This window comes from Oncorhynchus clarkii, chromosome 20, assembly GCF_045791955.1.
Source record: "Oncorhynchus clarkii lewisi isolate Uvic-CL-2024 chromosome 20, UVic_Ocla_1.0, whole genome shotgun sequence".
NCBI lineage: Eukaryota > Metazoa > Chordata > Actinopteri > Salmoniformes > Salmonidae > Oncorhynchus > Oncorhynchus clarkii.
The window spans coordinates 59,264,051-59,276,340 of record NC_092166.1 but is presented as its reverse complement, the minus strand read 5'-3'; the positions used below and the strand labels follow the sequence as shown (position 1 = coordinate 59,276,340).

At 46.2% G+C, this 12,290-nt stretch overlaps 1 protein-coding gene across 1 annotated transcript in view; it reads right to left on the bottom strand.

Annotated features, from left to right (window-relative positions):
* Positions 1–12,290, bottom strand: part of LOC139375611 (glutamate receptor ionotropic, NMDA 2C-like) — a 96,301-nt gene that overhangs the window by 24,209 nt on the left and 59,802 nt on the right. The window contains exons 9-11 of the mRNA XM_071117402.1: positions 4,903–5,071; positions 2,513–2,666; positions 1,712–1,837 (exon numbers count right to left, since the gene is read on the bottom strand). Of these exons, the coding sequence (XP_070973503.1) occupies positions 1,712–1,837; positions 2,513–2,666; positions 4,903–5,071 (449 nt within the window). The remainder of the gene's footprint in view (positions 1–1,711; positions 1,838–2,512; positions 2,667–4,902; positions 5,072–12,290) is intronic.

Below are 12,290 nucleotides of genomic sequence, written 5' to 3'. Positions count from 1 at the left end.
GCTGCAGAGGATAAGTTCATTAGAGTTACCAGCCTCAGAAATTGCAGCCCAAATAAATGCTTCACAAAGTTCAAGTAAAAGACGCATCTCAACATCAACTGTTCAGAAGAGACTGTGTGAATCAGGCCTTCATGGCCAAAGTGCTGCAAAGAAACCACCATTAAAGGACACCAATAAAAATAAGAGACTTGCCTGGGCCATGAAACATGAGCAATGGACATTAAACTGGTGAAATTCTGTCCTTTGGTCTGATGAGTCCAAATTTTAGATTTTTGGTTCCAACCGCTGTGTCCTTGTGAGACGCAGAGTAAGTGAATTGATGATCTCCGCATGTGTGGTTCCCACCGTGAAGCATGAGGTGTGATAGTGTGGGGATGCTTTGTTGGTGACACTGTCAGTTAATTATTTATAAATCAAGGCACACTTAACCAGCATGGCGACCACAGCATTCTGCAGAAATACGCCATCCCATCTGGTTTGGGCTTAACGGGTGTTTTTCAAAAGGAAAATGACCCAAAACACACCTCCAGAATGTGTATGGGCTATTTTACCAAGGAGATTGATGGAGTGCTGTATCAGATGGCCTGGCCTCAATTGAGATGGTTTGGGATGAGTCGGACAGCAGAGTGAAGGAAGAGCAGCCAACAAGTGCTCAGCATATGTGAGAACTCCTTCAAGACTGGAAAAGCATTCCAGGTGAAGCTGGTTGAGAGAATGCCAAGAGAGTGCAAAGCAGTCATCAAGGCAACGGGTGGCTACTTTGAAGAATCTCAAATCTAAAATATATTTTGATATGTTTAACAATTTTTGGGGTATTACATGATTCCACATGTGTTATTTCATAGTTTTGATGTCTTGACTTTTAATCTACAATGCAGAAAATAGTACAAATAAATAAAAACCCTTGAATGAATAGGTGTGTCCAACCTTCTGACTGGTACTGTCTATATACAGTTGAAGTCAGAAGTTTACATGCACCTTAGCCAAATACATTTAAATTCAGTTTTTCAAAATTCCTGACATCCAGATACAAATTCTCTGTCTTAGGTCAGTTAGGATCACCACTTTCTTTTAAGAATGTGAAATGTCAGAATAATAGTAGACAGAATGATTTATTTCAGCTTGTATTTCTTTCATCACATTCCCAGCGGGTCAGAAGTTTACATACACTCAATTAGTATTTGGTAGCATTGCCTTTAAAATGTTTAACTTGGGTCAAACGTTTTAGGTAGCCTTCCACAAGCTTCCACAATAAGGTGGGTGAATTTTGGCCCATTCCTCATGACAGAGCTGGTGTAACTGAGTCAGGTTTGTAGGCCTCCTTGCTCGCACACGCTTTTTCAGTTCTGCCCACAAATTTTCTAGAGGATTAAGGTCTTCCAATGTTGTAGCAAAATGGCTTAAGGACAACAAAGTCAAGGTATTAGATTGGCCATCACAAAGCCCTGACCTCAATCCTCTAGAAAATTTGTGGCAGAACTGAAAAAGTGTGTGCGAGCAAGGAGGCTTACAAACCTGACTCAGTTACACCAGCTCTGTCAGGAGGAATGGGCCAAAATCCACCCAACTTATTGTGGATAGGTTGTGGAAGGCTACCCGAAACGTTTTACCCAAGTTAAACAATTTAAAGGCAACTGAGTTTGAACCTGGGTCTCCTGTGTTAGCCCTCTGAGCTAAATCCAGGCTAGCAGACATGTTTGTCTCAACTCACCTTTGGCACTGACCAAGCTTCGGTTGTACCCGACAGGACTGAAGTACTCAAACACGAATACAGTCACAGCGACCACGGTCAGGCACATTACAAACATCATCACCCACACCGCTGGGCTATAGGGCTCTAGTGGAGAGGATGAGAGTCAAGGAGGGAAGGGAGGGAGGGCAAAGAGAGAAGGAGAGAGAGACATCTTTCTTTTCAGGTATTTTGGACTGGCCAATAATGGCTAACAATGTCTTCTGCATAGTCTCTAAAGATGAATTAACGGTAATCATGGGATTCTTAATACATTCCTTTGGTTGTCATGTTAGCTTTTGTACTGTCAGGCTCAAACAAGGTAATTATACATACTGTAATGTGAAGATCAGGGAGAGAAGAGGCAGAGATAAAATTATACATTTTAACATGGGAAAATATCCAGCAACTTGTTTTCATTTTGATTTTGTTGTTTTGGGGTTTATGTGGGATTTAGTCATATCTGCGGGATAAAACTTTATCTAAAGTTTCCTAAAGCAGAAAAAACAGACCATTGAGACCGAACTCAGTAAAGTAGGCCACACACACACACGTTTGTGCTCACTGAGCGTTGCCATGGGAGCTAGCGGTCCTGCTGCATCCATGGGGAGAGGCATCATAGCTGACAATACAGGTAAATTACTCTTAGGCACACATCTAGGATCATCTTGTCTTCCCCATAGCCTTATGATAGCTATTGGAGTAATTCAACTAAACCAACCTCAGATCAAATTATATTTACATTATCTCAAGTCAATCAATTAATCAATCCTACTATCTCACCAAGGAAGGCGGAGGGGGAGACAGTCCCATTGCTACGGGCAACCATGACGCTGATGCCCGTCTCAACGAAGGGCACGGAGAAGTCGATGATCTCAGAACGCTCCTCATTTATGGTGAGAGAACCTATGGCCATGTCTGCTTTCCTGTAGAACACCTGGGAGAGGAGAGGGTGAGGAATGAGACAGGGTGAGGAAAAGAGAGTGTCAGGTTGATACATGTACATCTTTACATTATACAACTGACAATAGGATTTACTGTACATAATCCCACTGTTAACGTACAGTGCAGTTCAGAAAGTTAAGACCCTTTCACATTTTGTTACGTTACAGCCTTATTCTAAAATGTATTAAATAAAAAATGTCCTCATCAATCTACACACAATATCCCATAACGACAAAGCGAAAACTGGTTTATGGAAAGGTTGGCTAATTTATTAAAAATAAAAAACAGAAATACCTAATTTACATAAGTATTCAGACCCTTTGCTATGAGACTTGAAATTGAGCTCAGGTGCATCCAGGTTCCATTGATCATCCATGAGATGTTTCTACAACTTGATTGGAGTCCACCTGCGGTAAATTTAATTGATTGGACATGATTTGGAAAGGCACACACTTGACTATATAAGGTCCCACAGTTGACAGTGCATGTCAGAGCAAAAACCAAACCATAAGGTCGAAGGAATTGTCAGCAGAGCTCTGAGACAGGATTGTATCTAGGCACAGATCTGGGGAAGGGTACCAAAACATTTCTGCAGCATTGAAGGTCCCTAGAAAACAGTGGCCTCCATCATTCTTAAATGGAAGAAGTTTGGAACCAACCAAAACTCTTCCTAGAGCTGGCCGCCCGGCCAAACTGAGCAATCGGGGAAGTAGGGCCTTGGTCGGGGAGGTGGCAAAGAACCTGACGGTCTCTCTGACAGAGCTCCAGAGTTCCTCTGTGGAGATGGGAGAACCTTCCAGAAGGACAACCATCTCTGCAGCACTCTACCATTCAGGCCTTTATGGTAGAGTGGCCAGACAGAAGCCACTCCTCAGTAAAAGGCACATGACAGGTCACTTGGAGTAAAGGACTCTCTCTACTGTAAAGGACTCTAGGACAATGAGAAACAAGATTCTCTGGTCTGATGAAACCAAGATTGAACTCTTTTACTGATTGCCAAGCGTCACCTCTGGAGGAAACCTGGCACTATCCCTACAGTGAAACATGGTGGTGGCAGCATCATGCTGTGGGGATGTTTTTCAGTGTCAGGGACTGGGAGACCAGTTAAGATTGAGGGAAAGATGAATGGAGCAATGTACAAAGAGTTCCTTGATGAAAACCTGCCGCAGAGCGCTCAGGACCTCAGACTGGGGCGAAGGTTCACCAACAACCCTAAGCACACAGCCAACAGAACGCGGGACTGGCTTGGGGACAAGTCTCTGAATTTCCTTAAGTGGCCCAGCCAGACCCTGGACTTGAACCAAGATTGAACATCTCTGCAGAGACCTGAAAATAGCTGTGCAGTGACCTAACAGAGCTTGAGAGGATCTGCAACGAAACTAATTATGGGGTATTGTGTGTAGATTGAGGGAACAAAACGATTGAATCATTTTCAGAAGAAGGCTGTAATGTAACAAAATGTGGAAAAAGTCAAGGGGTCTGAATACTTTCCGAATGCGATGTATATAAGAATTGCACACTATGGTATTTTTCTCTCGAATTACCTCAAAATATGTCAAACACATACAAAGTATTGAGCCTCTGGGCAGAGGAATGCAGGCAGTGATGTTCTCATGAGGAACACCTGTTAAGGCGTACGCCTTAGGATGCAACTGTGTTTGATGTGTGTGTTTTGCATCTTCAGCACCATATGTGCATGTCCTCATACACCATTGCCTAGTTAAAATGCACCATCAAAGAGATAGGCAGAGCTACTGTACACCTACCCAGGTAACCACTGCCACTGACCACTGCCTCTTTTTCTCTCCTGCTCCCATGGAACACACAGCACATAGTTAGGAGTAGGAGCACTGTAGCTATTTATGGAGAAGCTAGTTTATATTCCAATTGTTATCGTTCTGGGATTTGAAACAGCAGCATTCCAAGCTACTGGTACACCTCTCGAGCCTCTATGCTACCCACCACCTCTGCCCAAGCACAGACATCTCCTGTAATGTTCTGCACTCCTGGTCCTGGAAAACTCCTGGGTGTGCAGGCTTTTGTCCCAGGCCAGCACTAACACACTTGATGACACTAATCAACGGACCATGAAAGCCTTGATAAGTGTAATCAAGTGTGCTATCAGAATGCCAGTGGAGCTTTTACCCCATTGCTTACACCTACGGATTACTCTCAGATCCCCATAGACTAGGGTTTGATATGGGGTTTGGCATTAGTGTTCCTCTCACCTCTCCGATCATGCCGTTCCAGATGCCACTGATCATCTTTCCATGTTTCCCGTTAGTGACCAGGTAGAGGTCGTAGGAGAACTTAATGGTGCGAGACAGCTTCTTCAGAATGTCTATACAGAACCCCTTACAGCACAGCTTGGTGTAGGGCTCCGAGTGGCCCACAATACTGTAGGGAGAGGAGGAGCACACACACAGAACAGAGATTAGTCAATTCTTCAGTGACCTGAGATATTGCAGAGATCGACCCACAGAGAGAGAGAGCGAGAGAAAGAACGTAGGTGAAGCATGATACGTTTTTGGAGAAAGAAGAAGAACTCCTAATTGACCTAATATGTCCTATTATTGACCTCCTAAACAGCAGGAGCACAGTGAGTCCTGATGGCTGAAGATGTGAGACATATCAGATCAATAAGCTAAACAGCATCATAGCAGAGCAAAGAGCAAACTGTACTCTGTACTAATGACTGGGAATCAAGGACCTGTTCTGCAGACACGAACGACAACAGTAAATCGGTATCCCCCAGACACAGACACACATAATCACACACACGCAAACAAGCGTGCGCATACACACAAACAGAGACAGAGATGCACACACGCAGTCAGAGGGGCAGACATGTACACACACACACACACACACACACACACACACACACACACACACACACACACACACACACACACACTTAGTCCAGTCTGAAACCTTGGATGTCTGAGGGCCGGAGACAGACTCTAAACACAGGCCATTAGGGTGTTTGGAGGAACACTGACACACACACACACAGAGCGGTGATGATCCGTCACCTCCAGCCTCCCCTCGACCCCACTGTCTAATGATGTGTACGTAGAGGGGGAGGACAGAGAGAGAGGGATGAAAGAGAGGGGATGGTTGTTGTTGTTTGACCTAGAGTAAACAGGTCTGTCCCCGTCTCCCTCATCTCACCAGCTGCCTGGGCCAAACGCTGCAGGTTAAGAGCTCTGAGTTAGGGTGTTCTAATGTGTGTGTGTGTGTGTGTGTGTGTGTGTGTGTGTGTGTGTGTGTGTGTGTGTGTGTGTGTGTGTGTGCTACACAACAAAAAAACTGCTTCCTCTATCTCCCCCCAACCCTACACACACACACGCACACAGACACACCTGAGGATTAGCGATGGCTCTGTTGCTCCAGGGTTCTTCCCTGAGACTACAGCAGTATGAAACAATGTGAACAGAGGGAGGAAATCTAAAGCTATAACACAAAAAAAAACGTCCTTTGCTATGAGGAAGGAAGACAGAGAATGGTGGAGAAAGAAATAATGAGGAAGGAAGATTGAGAACATATGTTTCAGTGGGGAGATTGCCAGTGGTGTACCCTTAGGTGTGTGATGCTAATACCTATGGCTCGATTGCAACCAACAGGCAGAATTTAACGCAGTCCTGCAGGTTACCGCTGGATTCCTTAAAACGCTACAAATGGGAGATGACTAAGCTTGATTGCAACAACAAAAAATCAGTTGATCTCTCGTTGTTACCATGTCAAGTGATTATGATACCAGATAGCTGGTCTAGATTCTCTACTACCGCCCCGAATGAATTATCACCCAATCAGAAGCATCAGAAATCAAGGCTGATTGATGTATAAGAAGATAGAAGTAGTAGCCCTCATTTCATTCAAATGCTTCACCTTAAATGGCAAAATAAAATAATAATTGCCTTTCAATGTATAACGTAAATGACTACATTTTCATTTGATAAACAAATATAGATTATATAACTCAATCATGATTTACTTGATATAGTTGCACATTTCTAAAATGGACTGCTCCATTTTACCCTCAATCTTGATATGACCTTATCAGACAATTTTCTTTTAAAGACAGTTGCATTTAATGGAGAGCATAAATTGGAGACAAATAAAATTATTAAGAATAGGCTACACCTTTAACATCATTTTTTTCCATTCATACAACGTGTCAGGAAAATTGCCACAGTAGATTTGTCATGGTAGAAAAGGAAATACTTTGTTTCAGTCGTCAAATAGATACATCACTCTTAGTCTGCTCATCTCACTGATCATCCCCAAAGCCAACACCTCATTTGGCCACCTTTCCTTCCAGTTCTCTGCTGCCAGTGACTGGAACGAATTGCAAAAATCGCTGACGTTGGAGACTTTTATTTCCCTCACCAACTTTAATCATCAACTATCTGAGCAGCTAACCGATCACTGCAGCTGTACATAGTCCATCTGTAAATAGCCCACCCAATCTACCTACCTCATGCCCATACTGTTTTTATTTTATTTACTTTTCTGCTCTTTTGCACACCAGTGTCACTACTTGCACATCATCATCTGCTCATTTATCACTCCAGTGTTAATCTGCTAAATTGTCATTATTCGCTCCTATGGCCTATTTATTGCCTAACTCCTCATGCCTTTTGCACACACTGTATATAGACTTTATTTTCTCTACTGTGTCATTGACTTGTTTGTGTTATTGGCTTGTTTATTGTTTACTCCATGTGTAACTCTGTGTTGTCTGTGTCACACTGCTTTGCTTTATCTTGGCCAGGTCGCAGTTGCAAACGAGAACTTGTTCTCAACTGGCCTACTTGGTTAAATAAAGGTGAAAGAAAAAAGAAAAAAGAAAAAAGAAAAAAAACTAGCAAGATTAAAATGTTCCGATGATAATACCCACCAGAGAACAAAATAGTCTTGAAAAATGTTGGTTGGAATCAGGACTAAAAGATAACCCCGAAATCGGCATTATGCAGATGTTAACAGTGGTGGACGATGGTTGCAATTGAGATCAGTTGTGCGGGTGGTTTTAGCTCGTATCGAGAGTTTAACGAGAGCTGGTGATAATCTCGTGGCCATCAGTTGTTGCAATTGTCCCAAAGCTTCTACATAGCTAAACTAAGGTCTTGCAGTACTGCACTTGAATATTCTGCCATTGCAATACAACTCTCGCGCACTCTGGGCGTCCCTAAACCAGTACTGCTCGCAGGTATACGCTGACTACATTACAATCAGATACCCACACGTGGACAAGTTAGGATTCTACCCAGACAAAGCATAGTACAGCATGTAGGATCACGCACCAATAGCATCACTGTTGCGGCTAGCCCACAGTCAGTTAGAAGAGAGGGTGCTTTTGACTGTGCCTTAAAGGGTTAGCTGACAACTTCACGAAAACGGTGCACACGCTTCAAATGGGGCAGAAGTCTGTGTGTTGTGATTTGGGATGGGCCAGATAGCTAGCAACGATGACAAGATGTTGCCATGTGGGGAATCGTGGGTGTGGCTTGTTTCATATGGTATCAGGAACAAGATGAAACTGTCTTGATTTGAAGTGTTTTTACTGATGTCACATGCTAATATGGCTCAAATTTGCTGGCAACGACAGTATAAGTGCTCATTGTGCAAATGTATTTGTTTTCAAACATTTGAGACTAAATATAGTTTACATGTCAACAATCTAAGCCAACTCTGTCTGTTTTGCCCCATAGTTGCACATGCATCGGTTTTTGTTGTTGAACAAACAACCTGTTTACGATATTCTCACTTATTGGAGTTCAGTTATCTTGCCAATGAGACCAGCCGCTGTCCAAAGAGAAGAGTTTTAATGAGTAAAAAACCTTTCAATTACACCAAACATCTGCCACGGAGAAGAGCTATGTCACCCAACATATGATTAACATCCTTTATTTTACTTTCACTAACTCTCTCTCCCTCTTTCTCTCGTTCTGGTTTTCCCTGGTAGCCCGTAGTGTTGATTACTCCCCAAGCAGGGGGGGGGGAAGAGAGAGAGAGAGAGAGAGAGAGAGTCACGGTTTTCTGTATGTGAAAGAGAGTCAGACCAAAATGCGGCGTGGCTATTGCGATCCATGTTTAATGAAACTGAAGCAACACGAATCCAATACAAAAACTACAAAATGTAACGAAAACCGAAACAGCCTAATACTGGTGCACATACACACAGAACAAGGACATCAAGACACTAAGGACAATCACCCACAAAACCCAACACCAAACAGGCTACCTAAATATGGTTCCCAATCAGAGACAATGACGAACACCTGCCTCTGATTGAGAACCATATCAGGCCAAACATAGAACTAGACAAACTAGACATGTAACATAGAATGCCCACCCAGCTCACACCCTGACCAACCAAAACATAGAAACATACAAAGCAAACTATGGTCAGGGTGTGACAGTACCCCCCAAGGTGCGGACTCCGGCCGCAAAACCTGAACATATAGGGGAGGGTCTGGGTGGGCATCTGTCCGCGGTGGCAGCTCTGGTGCTGGACGTGGCCCCCACTTCACCGTAGTCCTAGTCCCCCACCTTGTCCGCTTCCGTGGCCTCCTCACCATGGCAACTCTTCTCAATGGACAGAGGGGCGGCAGCTCGGGACACAGGGGCGGCAGCTCGGGACACAGGGGCGGCTGCTCGGGACAGAGGGGCGGCTGCTCGGGACAGAGGGGCGGCTGCTCGGGACAGAGGGGCGGAAGCTCGGGACAGAGGGGCGGAAGCTCGGGACAGAGGGGCGGCTGCTCCTGGCTGACTGGCGGCCCCTGGCTGACTGGCAGATCTGGAAGAGTCTGGTTGACTGGCAGATCTGGTTGACTGGCAGATCTGGAAGAGTCTGGTTGACTGGCAGATCTGGAAGAGTCTGGTTGACTGGCAGATCTGGAAGAGTCTGGTTGACTGGCAGATCTGGAAGAGTCTGGCTGACTGGCAGATCTGGAAGAGTCTGGCTGACTGGCAGATCTGGAAGAGTCTGGATGACTGGCAGATCTGGAAGAGTCTGGCTGACTGGCAGTTCTGGCTGCTCCATGCTGACTGGCTGCTCCATGCTGACTGGCAGCTCTGGCTGCTCCATGCTGACTGGCTGCTCTGGCTGCTCCATGCTGACTGGCTGCTCTGGCTGCTCCATGCTGACTGGCTGCTCTGGCTGCTCCATGCTGACTGGCGGCCTTGGCGGCTCCATGCTGACTGGCGGCTCTGGCTGCTCCATGCAGACTGGCAGCTCTGGCGGCTCCTTGCAGACTGGCAGCTCTGGCGGCTCCTTGCAGACTGGCAGCTCTGGCGGCTCCTTGCAGACTGGCAGCTTTGGCGGCATCCTGCAGACTGGCAGCTTTGGCGGCATCCTGCAGACTGGCAGCTCTGGCGGCTCCTTGCAGACTGGCAGCTCTATGCAGACTGGCAGCTCCTTGCAGACTGGCAGCTCTATGCAGACTGGCAGCTCTATGCAGACTGGCAGCTCTATGCAGACTGGCAGCTCCTTGCAGACTGGCAGTTCTGAACAGGCGGGAGACTCCGGCAGCGCTGTAGAGGAGGAAGGCTCTAACAGCGCTAGATAGGCGGGAGACTCCGACAGCGCTGAAGAGGAGGAAGGCTCTGGCAGCGCTGGACAGGCGAGGCGCACTGTAGGCCTGATGCGTGGTGCTAGCACTGGTGGTACTAGGCCGAGAACACGCACAGGAAGCCTGGTGCGGGGAGCTGCTACCGGAGGGCTAGGGTGTGGAGGTGGTACTGGAAAGACCGGACCGTGCAGGCACACTGGAGCTCTTGAGCGCCGAGCCTGCCCAACCTTACCCGGTTGAATGGTCCCGGTCGCCCTGCCAGTGCGGCGAGGTGGAATAGCCCGCACTGGGCTATGCAGGCGAACCGGAGACACCATGCGCAAGGCTGGTGCCATGTAAGCCGGCCCAAGGAGACGCACTGGGGACCAGATGCGTAGAGCCGGCATCATGGCACTTGGCTCGACGATCACTCTAGCCCGGCCGAAACGCGGAGCTGGAATGTACCGCACTGGGCTATGCACCCGCACTGGAGACACCGTGCGCACCACAGCATAACACGGTGCCTGCCCGGTCTCTCTAGCCCCCCGGTAAGCACAGGGAGTTTGCCCAGGTCTCCTACCTGGCGTAGCCATACTCCCCGTTAGCGCCCCCCCCCCCCCCCATCAATACATTTTTGGGGCTGACTCCCGGGTTTCCTTGCGCGCCGCCGTGCTTGCTTCGCCAACTCCATTCTACGATAACCTTCCTCGCACTGCTCCAGCGAATCCCAGGCGGGCTCCGGCACTCTCCCTGGGTCGACCACCCGCCTGTCTATTTCCTCCCAAGTAGTATAGTCCCTGCTCCTGCTGTCCATAACGACCTCCCATGTCCATTCCTCCTTTCGCTGCTGTTGCCTGTCACCACGCCGCTTGGTCCTGTTGTGGTGGGTGATTCTGTCACGGTTTTCTGTATGTGAAAGAGAGTCAGACCAAAATGCGGCGTGGCTATTGCGATCCATGTTTAATGAAACTGAAGCAACACGAATCCAATACAAAAACTACAAAATGTAACGAAAACCGAAACAGCCTAATACTGGTGCACATACACACAGAACAAGGACATCAAGACACTAAGGACAATCACCCACAAAACCCAACACCAAACAGGCTACCTAAATATGGTTCCCAATCAGAGACAATGACGAACACCTGCCTCTGATTGAGAACCATATCAGGCCAAACATAGAACTAGACAAACTAGACATGTAACATAGAATGCCCACCCAGCTCACACCCTGACCAACCAAAACATAGAAACATACAAAGCAAACTATGGTCAGGGTGTGACAGAGAGAGAGAGAGACACCGAGAGAGACACCGAGAGAGACACCGAGAGAGAGACCAAGAGAGAGACCGAGAGAGGGACCAGAGAGAGAGAGAGAGAGACCATAGCCTGGCAATAGAGACAGAACGCCATAGAAAAGCATGGAAGGTCAGAGAAGAAAGACTAAGTAAGCACTGTGGGTCAGGTGAAGTAGATGATGAGCAGCTCTTCCTACTCCACTGCTCAAAATACGAATCAATCAGAGGCATTTATCTCCTGAAATTTGAAGACAGAATTGCAGGATTTCTTGACCTGCCTGTTGAGGAGAAAATCTGCATTTTGTTTGGAGAAAATGTACAGAAAGTAGATGTTGCTCCAGATGATGTCCTGGCCTGTCATAATGTAAGAGAAACAATAGCCCTTGCAGATTTATATTTCTCAATTGTTGCTGTTTGTTAAATGTTTTGTTTATTATTTTCCTACATATTATTATTATTGTTGCTCAAAACATGGTTCATTTATGTAATACTTCATGTACATTGCTCTGGCAACAGTGACAACCACCCATTCATGCCAATAAAGCGTTGAATCAGGAGAAAGAGAAAGAGAGGGTTGTGTGATTTCTACCCGACAGTGCCATGATATACAGTGCCTTGCGAAAGTATTCGGCCCCCTTGAACTTTGCGACCTTTTGCCACATTTCAGGCTTCAAACATAAAGATATAAAACTGTATTTTTTTTGTGAAGAATCAACAACAAGTGGGACACAATCATGAAGTGGATCAACATTTATTGGA